General features: G+C 39.6%; 1 protein-coding gene and 1 pseudogene across 3 annotated transcripts in view; one reads left to right on the plus strand and one right to left on the minus strand.

The window, feature by feature from the left end:
* MCF2 (MCF.2 cell line derived transforming sequence) overlaps window positions 1-5,316 on the minus strand; it is a 71,208-nt gene extending 65,892 nt beyond the window's left edge. For both annotated transcript variants that reach the window (XM_082376067.1, XM_082376068.1), the window contains exons 1-2: window positions 5,211-5,316; window positions 878-992 (exon numbers count right to left, since the gene is read on the minus strand). In XM_082376067.1, coding sequence (XP_082232193.1) covers window positions 878-992; window positions 5,211-5,235 — 140 coding nt within the window. In that variant the 5' untranslated portion in view covers window positions 5,236-5,316. The remainder of the gene's footprint in view (window positions 1-877; window positions 993-5,210) is intronic.
* Window positions 5,317-10,257: 4,941 nt separating this feature from the next.
* The window catches only part of LOC309620082 (26S proteasome non-ATPase regulatory subunit 4 pseudogene), a 198,910-nt pseudogene continuing 195,186 nt past the window's right edge, over window positions 10,258-13,981 (plus strand). The window contains exon 1 of the transcript XR_014249912.1: window positions 10,258-11,116. The product of XR_014249912.1 is annotated as a 26S proteasome non-ATPase regulatory subunit 4 pseudogene (transcript). The remainder of the gene's footprint in view (window positions 11,117-13,981) is intronic.

Raw genomic sequence — 13,981 nt, forward strand, 5'->3', positions numbered from 1 at the left:
TGGATTCGGAATACTACGATTTGGGGCATGGGAAAACCTTATAAACAGCTGTCCTTCATGACGTCAGATGTAACTTCATGGCAATCCATCAGGAGTCAATGATCCATTCATTCATTCATTCATTCATTCATTCAGAAAAACACTGTTAAATACATATCCCTACCTCTTGCCTGCTCCTTGAGGGAAGGCAGTGTAATGGATAATAAAACTTTCATTTGCCCTAAAAAGACCACTTTCAAGCTTTAAGGGGTGCAGTGTAAATTTAGTTTTCTGGGATTTGATTTTTGTTCATGAGGTTCTTCACAATATTATGATTTTAGATTCCTGCCTTCTTAGTCTTCAGAATTAATAACCAGAAAATGTTTCCTTTAAAAAATTTGTTTTCAACCTAAATAAAATCTTTAAGGAAGCTTTTGAAACTTTCCCCTTAAAGCATTCTCATCTCAAATGATTTCTAATATCAAGTAACTCCTAATCCATTCCAATATCACTTTTGAGTCTATTTAACTTTCAGTCTTCTTATTTTATCCTTGGAAGAAATGAAGAATAGCTGTCTAGCTACTGGCTAGTGAGAGTTCCTTTTAGGCGAATTAAAGGCTTTATGTATGATCATCATTTTTAACCTATGTTCTTCTGCATGGGGACAAATACTTCTAGGTCCCCAATTTGGTTTTCATAGATCCTCAGTATAATTTTTATAGCAATTTAGGTAGCTGTCAGCTTCCCCTTCTAAGTTATTTCTTATCTACTCTGAAGGTGAGTCTTATGATCATTTACAATAACAAAAGCCACACTAAAACACCATTTTCCTGTTACTACATTCAAATGGGTAGCCAATAGAAACCGAACTGAAAAAAAATGTAATGAAATGGTATACCTTGCAACAGACGTCAAGTAAGTCAGCACTTTTGCTATCACCTCTTCTGGTATGCATCTGAAATTACAATTTTCCGGAAACGTAATGATCCAAGCATTGTCCTTTCCCCGGCCCCCTAAAATAGTATAAAAAACCAAATTAGCATTTATGTGACAACAATGTAAGAAAGAGGATTTTAGATTTGAGAGGGGTGGTTAGAAGACAGTCTGGGGCCAATGCAACTTTTATAAGGATGATGATCTCCACAGAAACCAAAACGGCACCATGCTCCTGCTGAAGTCTAAAAAGTGGCAGGGTGGTTTTGAAATAAAAAAGGAGAAAGAAAGAAAGGGAGGAAGGGGGGGAGACAGAGAGAAAGAAAGAAAGAAGAAAAGAAAGGAAGAAAGAGAAGGAGGGAGGGAGGGAGGAAGGAAGGAAGAAAGAAAAAGAAAGAAAGAGGGAAGGGAGGGAGTAGAGAAGGCAAAATGAGAAAAAATTTCACAGAATATGTATAATAAATGCAGCTGAAAATAGAGCTGATCACTCATATTGGACAACCATGGGTATTGGGAAATAACTGTTTCTATACCAGTGTTATGAGCCTAAATTCAAAGTGAGTCACTGACAGCTTGATAACAAGTGGAAACCTTGATAAAACTGACCACTTAGAGTCATGGTGAGCATGAAAACAGTATAGGATACAAGCTATAGGAAATAAGTGATGTTCTAACGGATTGGTGGAAGAAACAATATAAGCAATAATACCAACAATGGAATAGGAATCTTACTAATGCAAAGACAGAAAGACCACAAATTCTCCATGGGTTAAAATTCAGTGTGCACCCCACTCCACAGCCCTCTACGCAGCCTGGAGGGTTGAGAATGAAAGCCACCTAGTGCAGGGATGAGCCTTAGATGTGCCTAAGGTCCCACTCTGTAGTCAGCCTAACACCTGGGCAAAGAGTGGGTGCTCAATACATATTAGTGCTAAATGGAAGTTGAAAGATTATTTTAGGAGGAAAGTTGTACGGTGGCCTTTGAATTTAGCTTGCTAAAAGAAATTTTTTGAGAGGTTTAGTTGTAATTCTCATTTGGCTAAATTTAAGTGAATAAAGGTACAGGATATAAAAAAATTCAATATGCAATAAAACTATGACAAAGGCAAAGGAGAGAAAGTAGAATGATAAAGCAACTAATTCCAAAAGAAAGCAAAAATGGAGGGAAAAAAACGAAGAATAGGACAAATAGAAAACAAATAGTAAATGATAGTTTTAAACTGAGCCATGAATAATCACATTAAATGTAAACGATTTTGACACCCCAATTAAAAGTTAGAGATCGTCAAATTGGATAAAACAATCAAGACACAACTATATATTGCCTACAAGAAACATACTTTAAATATAAAGGCACAATGCATTAAAAGCAAAAAGATGGAAAAAGATATAACATGCTAAGTAGTCAAAAGGAAGGTGTCTAATTTTAGACAAAGAAGATTTCAGAGTCAAGATTAAGAAGATCATTTGATAATCAAACAGCAGTAAATTCACCAAGAGGACATAACAATCCTAAGCGCTCATGTATCTGATAACAGAGCTTCAAAATACATGAAACAAAAATGGATGGAGCTGCAAGGAGAAATAAACAAATCCAGAATTTTAGTCAGAAATTTCACCACCCCTCTCAATAAGTGACAGAACAAGTAGACAGGAAGTTCACTAGGAAACAGTACGCCCGAATAACAATCTCAGCACTGTGACTTAATTTACGTTTCTAGAACACTCCATCCAACAAAAGCAGAACACATATTCTACACAAGTGTGCTTGGGAAAGATCAAATTCATTCCTTGCCTTAATCTTTACCAACGGAAACTGAAGGGAGGTCCCCATTCCCATAGTATCTGTTGAATCAAACTAGACCAAAGTAATAAATCAAATGACGATAAATCTTTATAACATTCTAGACTTAAAGAGCAGGATGAAGAAAGATAATTATGAAAAATGATGGCACCCACCCAAGAATTTTAAAGGAACTCAAAGGAGAAACTGTACCACTCTGAACCAAGAGATTAGCCAATCATGAAACAAAGGGCCTCTATAGGTACCGTATGGTGTAGAACTAGGAATATAAATAATATATAACATATAATGCTCTCTCTCTATATATATATTATATATAATATAACTTAGACTTGCCAAGCAACACTTAGGCAAACTATACCTGTCAAAGGAAAGAATGTTGGTTCTTGTTAAGGACAGATTGTCATTGACTAATCTATAAACCGTTATTACCGCTGAGTACCTACAAGTGCTATACTAGGTAGTAAACATGCAAGAAAAGAACAAGGGAGATATTTATATTCTAAATTGGGAGGTTTTCAGTATTTTTCCCATTGGGAACCCTTTCTTCAAAAGAAACGATAGGCATAAGCATTTTTGAAAACAACTACAAAAATCAGATAAGGAAAAAAGTTGTGGAGCGGGATCTAGGTCTGGGAACAGGTCCTGAGGGTGGTTCTATTTGGAACACAGTTGGAAAAAAACTAAGAAGCTTCAGTAAAATCCCTGAATCTCAACAGTGAAAGCATATCACACATTTATACCACTTATAAAATAAAACATAAAACCACATTAATTAAGTCACCACAATTACCGCTAATTATAATCATTAAAGCAGAGGCCAGATTGAAGTGTCCAATTAGGATCATTTGTAAAGTAAATGTTTGTTTATTAAACCGAGCATGTAGGTATCATTTCAGAAGAAATAATTAAACTACTTAAAAGGAATAAGATGGTCTCTTGTACTCTCAACACCTAAGAAGGATTTTCATGCAAACAATGCATATACTTGTAAATTCTTCTTATCTGTTTAATACAATAAATATAATGTTTAATGGCATAGTTCAAGTTACTCTAACACCTGAAAGGAATCTGCTTGTCTTTAGGCAAAGCCTTCCCTAGATATCTGACCAAATTAAAAAGACAAGGGTGGTTTCCCATTGCTATATCTCTAAAAATATGTAATTCTTTTGAGCAGCATTATTCACAATAGCCAAAAGGTGCAAGCAACCCAAGTGTCCATCAATGGATAAATGGATAAACAAATGTGGTCCATCCATACAACGGAATGTTATTCAGTCTTAAAAAGGAAGGAAATTCTGAAAAACGCTACAACATAGAAAGACCTTGAGAACATTATGCGAAGTGAAATAAGCAAGTCACAAAAAGACAAATACAGCAATGATTCCACTCATATGAGGCACCTAGAATAGTCAAATACCTAGAGACAGAAAGTAGAATGGTAGTTGCCAGGGGCTAGACGGAGGAGGGAATGAGGGGTAATTTTTTTAACAGGTACAGAGTTTCAGTTTTGTAAGACAAAAAGAGTTCTGGAGATGGATGGTGGTGATTGTTGCACAACAATGTGAATGTATTTAATGCCACTGAAATGTACACTTAAAAATGGGCTTCCCTGGTGGCACGGTGGTTAAGAATCCGTCTGCCAATGCAAGGGGACACGGGTTCGAGCTCTGGTCCAGGAAGATCCCACATGCCCGTGGAGCAACTAAGCCCATGCGCCACAACTACTGAAGCCCGCGCGCCTAGAGCCTGTGCTCCGCAACAAGAGAAGCCACCGTAATGAGAAGGCCACGCACCACAACGAAGAGTAGCCCTGGCTCGCCGCAACTAGAGAAAGCCCGTGCACAGCAATGAAGACCCAATGCAGCCAAAAATTAAAAAAATAATAAATAAATAAATAAAATAAATTTCATTAAAAAAGAAGAAAAAAATAGTTAAGACGGTAGATTTTATGTTATGTGTATTTCATCACAATTTTTAGAAATTATATACAAATGCATATACATATACAAATACCTATACATACTTTAGAAAAGCAAACTTTTTTATCATGTGTAAATGAAATCCTTTAAAAAAAAAACTTAATACACGTTGCTTAATTAGGGTGACTTGTAGCATTTGTAATGAACATTTAAGTCATCAGCGCTATGGTGGAGGGGGAAACCTCAAAGAGGCCACCTGAGTGGTTACCCTCTCACTCAGCCTGCACCCACCTAGGAGATGTATTCCATTTTCGCCCATCACAGATTGCTGAAGACTTGTCCAAACGTCCAATATACAAGACTGGTAAGACTGGTTTTAAACACATATCTAAACATATTTCAAACCTCTAGTTATTCTCTAAATGTCCGTTTTTTAGCAACTACATGCACAATGTATGAATGTTTATTAAAATATAAAAATTATACAGCCACTTATACAAGAAGGACCAAACTAACTTTGCTAATAGATTCAAACATTTACCTGGTCTAAATATATGAAAAAGTCTGCTTACCAGACAGGAAGGCAATGTCTTGCATTAAGAAATGGCTGATGTCCTTCACACGGAGGAGCACCTCGGTTTCTATGACAAACGAGAAAGGGAGAGAAACAGCGGGCACGTTAGAGGACAGCCAGAAACGCACACATGATTTCTCATCGTGCCGAAAAGAACTCTGGGGGTCCCGCAGATCTGCGTCCCCAGACGCACTGCTGACCTTCTCTTTATTCCTCTCAGCCACATAAGAAGGAAATCACACTCTGGACAATATCAGTGGGTAAGTAGGACCAGTGTCCTCGTTCTCAGAATCTACGCCCGGTACATAAACTACTCTCCCTCACCAGAAAGCGAGGGGCAAAGGTCCAAACTCCAGGACATCCAGATTTATTTATCTAAAGGGTAGATAGTCACGTAGAGACACTGGCATAGTGTCTTTTACTTCTAATAATGCCTTTCACTCTGCAAAGCTTTATTAGCGATTACAAAGCACTTTTCGGATCGTTTATCGCATTGGATCCTCAAAATAACCCGGAGAAAGGTATTATTATCCCATCTTACAGGTCAGGAAAAATGTCAGAGAGCAAGTACAAAGTATTGGTTAAGCATGTGAGAAACCTAGATTCCAATCCCAGCTTGTTGCATTTACTGGCTGTATAAACATGTACAAGCTACTTAGCCTCTCAGAGCCTCAAGTTTCCTTATCTGTAAACTGGGCATAATAACATCTATCCCACAGGGTGCCTTGCCGACCAAATGCAAGATAACTGGCGTTAAGAGTCAGTGTTCCATGAACAGCAGCCTATTAACTCATCTTTGACCATTAGAGGTGGGACACATCCATGTGATGTTCAATATGTTTTAGTTGTCCCAGATCTTAAGTGCTAATTTGTAATGTTCGATTCTAGTGAACTCTACAGGGGCCCCAGGTCAAAGTTCACTACCTGCCTCTGGTCCATGAGCAAGGATAACTTTTTAAAAGAAAATGGGTCATCAAACTCAGCTATTTTGGATTGCTGGTTTTAATGCCTGTGACATTTCTCAGAGAAACCATATTTTCCCCTTGCCCTCTGATACACAGGGCCTTCAAAGACCTGGTCTCTGGTGGTGTCAGACTGGTGACACATTACCCTTCTTAGTGCTCTTCAGATCATACCATACGGAGGTGGTGGATCAGGGCCCATCCTGCTCAAGGGCCCTGAACAGACAAGTTCTCAATGACCCACACCAGACAGTGGAATAGGGCCTCTGTTACAGAGCCACACACACACAAGCACACACACACACACACACACACACATGATTTGAAACATAAATTCACTGACAAATTTATTTTTCATAAGAAACATGCCATTAAAAATCCACCATTTGTCAGGACATAAAAATCAATTCCTAAAAATGTCTTGTAATTTTAAAAAATTAGGCTCCTGGTACGTCCCAGTCTTCACAACCCAAACTGCCAAAAGCAGTTATTTTTACAATGGTACATGCTTCCTCTGATAAAAGCATGTGTTTATGACAGTCACAAACATGTGTCATATACTGACATTTTTACGCCTGGAGACCTGAAGGAAGGATGAGATGGGGATAGTGCAAAGAGGAGTAGAACTTTCTCTGCTCTCAGAGGCCTGCACAAGTGGCAATGCCCCAAATGTGTTCTACCGTTTAGATGAGAGCATTAGGCATTAAAATATTCCTACATAATAAGACCCAATTTTCTCCCCTGCTTTGATCAGTAGAAATAGCTATCAACATAAATGGATAAATTTTATGTCATGTGGCAGATCTGGAAGCACTAATATCTGCAACCTGATTCCTCCCATACCATTCAGGCTCTTGCACAGTTACAGAAACTATGTCTACTTACTCTACAATTTTTTTTAATCCATTCACATAATCAGAGAGGCATCAGGGCATAAAATAAAAGGCCGAGGGCTGGGAATGGGAGGACCTGGGCCCAGTGCTGGCTCGGCCACTGAGCAGCTCTGGGATCTGGGGCAAGTCACTCCCTACCCCTCAGCTCACTACCCTCTGCGGGTACTACAACAAATGCTTTCCAAGGCCCCTTACATTCTCTGAGATCCGACAACAGGTAAAATCCATAGATATAAGGAAAACACACTATCATAAAATGTCTCCCACAATTATGCCAACAAAATGACATTTACACACTAACAAAAAAGGATAAAATAATGGTTAAAAGAAACGGACTCACAGATATAGGGAACAAACTAGTTGTAACCAGTGGGGAGAGGGATGGTGGGAGGGGCAAGATAGGGGATAGGGGTAGGGGATTAAGAAGTACAAACTAGTATGTATAAAATAAATAAGCTGCAAGGATATATTGTACAGCACAGGGAATACAGCCAATATTTTAGAATAACTATAAATGGAGTATAACTTTTAAAACTTGTGAATCACTATGTTGCACACCTGAAACTTAACATAGTATTGTAAATCAACTACACCTCAATTAAAAGAAATGGTTAAAAGAGAAGATGTTACTACTTTAAGAAATGATCAGGGACTTCCCTGGTGGCTCAGTGGTTAAGACTCCACGCTCCCAATGCAGGGGGCCCAGGTTCGATCCCTGCTCAGGGAACTACACTCCACATGCATGCCACAACTAAGGAGCCCAACTGCCACAACTAAGGAGCTGGTGAGCCACAACTAAGACCCAGAGCAACCTAATTAATTAATTAATTTAAAAAATGATCAAGTTCTGGGTTGGAAACAGACCGAAAGGAGAGAAGACAGCAGGAAAGGGAAACAGAAGCCACGGGGTTATCACTGAGCAGCCACAAAAGACAAGGCGGGCTTTTTGCTGAGAAGAAAGAAATAGAGCACGGGCTTCGGAGAAAGCTGACACTGAGTTAAACCCAGCTTTGTATCTAACCTTCTTGAATTTCCACACAGATTTCCTCCAGAAATGTAAATGTGAGAACAAATATGGTTTAGAATGTTCTTCTTGATGACCCTTTAAACTCTTTTACTCCAGAGCATGAGAAATAAAAAGCCTGGGTCACCAAAGCTGGATCAGGTCCACATTACAGTATATCCCTGTTGACCAGATTCACATTTGATAGGAGGTTTGTGGAGCTGTCCCATGTGGTAAGGTCAATCACTCAAAAATGAAAGGCGTGCATTCTCCTTACTTTGGACCAGTTGTGAAAAAGGGCTGGTTGGGAAGCCAAAAAAGGGAACTAACTCAATAAGTAATCTGACAAACAGCCTCAAAACACCCCAATGGAGCAGCTCTTCATTGAAAAGCTCTGCTGAAGAACCAACCATGTGACTGGACAGTCAAACACAATCAGGCACAAACTGAAAACAAAAGACGAGGAGAGTGCTTGTCAACTCATTCATTCCATACATTTGATCAGGAAGCAAGAGAGGCAAGCTTTTATTGCCTTGGCCATAAATTGCAAACTCAATCACTAATATTTCTTTTATAACATAACAGGTAGTTGTGCAAATGAGGATACAAGCTCAGAATGCAAATACAAAGAATCTTTAAAGTCCTAAAAGGCATGGAAATAAATAATATATTTAGGATGGTTCGCAGAGGAGGAAGGTAAACCCATCCAATTAATTGATCCATTTTGGTTGTGTCACTTGCAGAAATAAAAGACACTTGTCAGGGCCTTCCCTGGTGGTCCAGTGGCTAAGACTCCACGCTCACAATGCAGGAGGCCCGGGTTTGATCCCTGGTCAGGGAACTAGATCCTGCACGCCACAACTAAGACCCGGCGCAGCCAAATAAATAATAAATATTTTAAAAAAACAACAACAACACTTGTCACCTTGACACAGGGTGCCCTTTATAGCTTTTAAAGATTTATCTTGCATCCATTCACTTTTTTTTTTTTTCCCTTTGGCTGCGTTGGGTCTTCATTGCTGCGCATGGGCTTCATCTAGTTGCTTTGAGCAGGGGCTACTCTTCGTTGCGGTGCACGGGCTTCTCATCATGGTGGCTTCTCTTGTTGCAGAGCACGGGCTCTAGGCGCGTGGGCTTCAGTAGTTGTGGCACGTGAGCTCAGTACTTGTGGCTCGTGGGCTCTAGAGCGCAGGCTCAGTAGTTGTGGCACACGGGCTTAGCTGCTCCACGGCCTGTGGGATCTTCCCGGACCAGGGCTTGAACCCGTGTTCCCTGCATTGGCAGTCGGATTCTTAACCGCTGTGCCGCCAGGGAAGCCCCATCCATTCACTTTTTTAAAACAAATATTTATTGAGCACCTACTATGTGCCAGATACTAAGCTGTAGATAGATGTTCTGGGTAAAAGTAAAGATTCGCAATCAAAAAAGTTTTGTGATATTGGGGGTAAAGCATACTGCAACATTCCCCAGCAAATACACACACACACATTGCAACTCCCTGGGTATGGGCTATGTATGCAGCGTTTCCCAAACCTACTTGATCAGGTACTTCTTTGTTTGTGTGGTTGGTTGGTTGGCTGGTTGTTTGGTTGGTTGGAAGTTGGTTGGTTGGTTGGTTTTTCCCTTCAGAGAGAGAGAGAAGACAAACAGAAAGCAACAGAGACAGCTACACAGACTCCATGTAAAGAAGCACTTGTTTTAGAAGTCAGAACTCTCTGGAGATGAAATGACCGCCGTAGTGGGTAGAGAAGCCTTTCCCTACCACTAATAGGGTTGGAACGAAGGCCAAGCAGCTCTGTAGCAAGGAGGCTAGAGAGGACAATGGAGCGTGTAGGTGGGTTGGAGTAAATGATCCTTCTTGCCCTACTTCTCCAAGAGTCTATTCCTCCATGAACTGAGTATGTATTACCATTCCAAGATATTTAAATTCTACTGAGTTTATTAATGATTCCTATAAGGAAAATGATGGTTTATAAAGTTAAGTAAATTGGTATCTACAAGCATTCCCATTTTCTAGAAAGCGTTTTTACTCCAGATTCTGGTGTATAACAGCTATAATTCCAACCCTGGAGCTTTATGTCACAGTGGCACGCTCTTGTGTACAATACATTTATCCCTCCTCCGGGGTTTCTGTTCATACCCCGTAGAAGAATACGAGCTCTGAGCCATGCTGCACACACGAGAGCCAGGACAAATATTAACTGCTTAAAAGAGCAAATACCTCTATTCTCACCTTTTCCTAAAATTAAGAGGCCAAAATGGAGCACAAATTAAAACAGAAAGGGAAATAAAGGAAGTGTCAACCAGAAAGATACAATCTCTTTCAAGGCAACTGACCCACTGCCACAGCCAATATGAAAACAGAGGGGAAAAGTGCAGTGAATGATTAAAAGTAGATATTTGCTGAGCACCTAGTACTCCAAGATGGATATTAAAGCCCTCACCTTACTCAGTGCTCTGTGGTGACCTAAATGGGAAGGAAATCTAAAAAAGAGGGGATATATGTATATGTATAATGGATTCACTTTGCTATACAGCAGAAACTAACAACATTGTAAAGCAACCATACTCCAATAAAAATTAATAAAAAATAAATAAAACCCTCACCTTACAGATGAGGAAACAGGCTCAGAGAGGCTCCTATTCATGTACTTATTCATTTAAGAAATTCACACTGAACAAATGCTAGGCACAAGCACTGCTCAGACCCAAGGTAGAACCTAGTAGAAGATTTAGAAGAAGCTTCCACGGTGTCATCCATTTGGTTCCCTAACCTTCAGACAGGCAGAAGAATACACTCAATCAGCTCTAATGCAAATTACTAACTATATATAGTTTATTAACCTCCAATTTTCTTCCAGGAAGAATTTTTTTTTAATTTATTTATTTTATTTATTTTATTTTTTTGGCTGCATTCGGTCTTTGTTGCTGCGCGGGCTTTCTCTAGTTGCGGCGAGCGGGGTCTACTCTTCGTTGTGGTGCGTGGGCTTCTCATTGCGGTGGCTTCTCTTGCTGTGGAGCACAGGCTCTAGGCGCGTGGGCTTCAGTAGTTGTGGCTTGTGGGCTCAGTAGTTGTGGCACACTGGCTTAGTTGCTCCACGGCATGTGAGATATTCCCGGACCGGGGCTCGAACCCGTGGCAAGGGGATTCTTAACCACTGCGCCACCAGGGAAGCCCCTAGACATTTTATGATTTATACTCTTTTAAATTTGTTAAGGTGGTCCATCTTGGTCAATGTCCCCTATGAGCCTGAGAAGAAACACTTTTTATTATATATTTATTTATATATATTGAGATATAATTCACATACCAAAAATTCGCCCTTTTAAGTATACAATTCAGTAGATTTCCGTATATTCAAAAAGTTGTGCAACTGTCACCACTATCTAACTCCAGAACATTTCCATCATTTCAAAATGAAATCCTGTAAAATGTAAATCAAAACCACAATGAGATATCACCTCACACCTGTCAGAATGGCCATCATCAAAAAGAACACAAGTAACAAACGTTGGCAAGGATGTGGAAAAAGGGGAACCCTCGTACACTGTTGGTGGGAATGTACATCGGTGCAGCCCCTGTGGAAAACAGTATGGAGGTTTCTCAAAAAACTGAAACTTAAAAAAGAAAAAAGAACTACCATGTGACCAAGCAACTCCACTCCTGGGTTTATATCCAAAAGAAACCAAAACACTAATTCGAAAAGACACATGCACCCCAATGTTCACAGCAGCATTATTTACAATTGCCAAGGTATGGAAGTAATCTAAGTGTCCATCAACAGATAAATGGATAAAGAAGATGTGGTAAATATATACAATGAAATATTACTCAGCCATAAAAAAATGAGATTTTTGCCATTTGCAGCAACATGGATGGACTTAGAGGGCATTATGCTAAGTGAAATAAGTCAGACAGAGAAAGACAAATACTGTATGATATCACTTATATGTGGAACCTAAAAAATACAACAAACTAGTGAATAAAACAAAAAAGAAGCAGACTCACAGAGAGAACAAACTAGTGGCTATGGGGGAGAGAGGGAATAGAGGTGGGGAAGTGGGAGGTACAGACTATCCGGTGTAAGGTAGGCTCAAGGATGTATTGTAAAACACAGAGAATATAGCCAATATTTTGTAATAACTGTAAATGGAAAGTAACCTTTAAAATTGTATTAAATTATTTTTTAATAATTTTTAAAAACTTTCTGGGAGAAAAAAAAAAGAACTCCTGTAGCATTAGAAGTCAGTACAGAAAGAGTTAACATAGCAGGCCTAGACTGCTTATCCTTAGAAAGGCTGAATTGCAAAGTAAGCCTTTGGCTGGCATCCAGGAACTTGGATTCAGGAAGTAAACAATGCAGATTATGCTAAATACCTGCTTTCCTTCCGGGAGCAAGGAAAAATTTTGGTACCTGCTAGGCATTGGGTGCCTATGTAACTACCCACCAATATCAATCCTGCACTGAGCCTCTAAAGAGGGTCCCTGATTGGCAACATTTCACATGTGTCACAACTTGTTGCTGGGGTAATTGATTAAGCACATTCTTTGTGACTCCACTGGGAGAGAGCCCTTGAAAGCTTGTACCTGGTTTTCTCCAGACTTCATCTCATGTGCCTTTCCTCTTTGCTGATTTTGCTTTGTATCTGTTTGCTGTAATAAATACTAGCTATGAGTAGAACAATATGCCGAGTCCTGTGAGTCTGTCTAGCAAGGCATCAAACTTGGGGTGGTCTTGAGAACCCCCAACACACAGTCACTTCCCCAAAGGAAGAAGTAAAACTATCTCTATTTGCAAATGACTTGATCTTGCTTGTAGAAAATAATAAGGAATTCACACACAGAGACACAAAAACGACAAAACCTTTTAGTACTAATAAACAAGTTTAGCAAGGGTGTAGTATATTAGATCAAAAATCAATTGTATTTCTATTGTCCAAAGTATAACTGCAAAACTTATACTCTGAAAATGACAAAACATTACTGAAAGAAATTAAAGATGATCTAAATAAATGGAAAGCCATCCCATATTCATGAAATGGAAGACAATATTATTATGGCGGCATTACTCCCCTAATTGATATACAGATTCAAAACAACCCCTATAAAAATCCTAGCTGGCAGGACTTCCCTGGTGGCACAGTGGTTAAGAATCCGCCTGCCAATGCAGGGGACACGGGTTCGAGCCCTGGTCTGGGAAGATCCCACATGCCACAGAGCAACTAAGCCTGTGCGCCACAACTACTGAGCCTGCGCTCTAGAGCCCGCGAGCCACAACTACTGAGCCCGCGCACCACAACTACTGAAGCCCGCACGCCTAGAGCCTGTGCTCTGCAACAAGAGAAGCCACCACAATGAGAAGCCCGCGCACCGCAACGAAGAGTAGCCCCCCCCCACTCACCACAACTAGAGAAAGCCCGCGCACAGCAATGAGGACCCAACGCAGCCAAAAACTAAATAAAATTAAAAAATAAAAATCCTAGCTGGCTTTTTTTTTTTTTTTTTGACAGAAATTGACAAGTTGATCCTAAAATTCATATGGAAATGCATGGGAGGCAGGTTAACCAAAACAATCTTGAAAAAAAAAGGAACAAAACTGGAGGACTCACACGTCCCAATTTCAAATCTTACTACACAAAGTTGCAATAAAAACAAGACAGTGTGGTACTGGCATAATGACAGACATAAAGATCAGTGGAATAGAATTGAGCATTCAAAAATTAGGCCATACATCTAGTGTCAACTGATTTTTGACAAGGACAAGATAATTCAATGAGGAAAGAATAGTCTTTTCAACAAATGGTGATGTGTCCCATCCCATCAGGATATCCACATTCAAAAGAATGAACTTGGACCCTTACCTTAACACCATATACAAAAATTAACTCAAAATGAACCAAACATTGAAAT

This window comes from Balaenoptera borealis, assembly GCF_965194805.1.
Source record: "Balaenoptera borealis genome assembly, chromosome: X".
NCBI classification, from domain to species: Eukaryota; Metazoa; Chordata; class Mammalia; order Artiodactyla; family Balaenopteridae; genus Balaenoptera; species Balaenoptera borealis.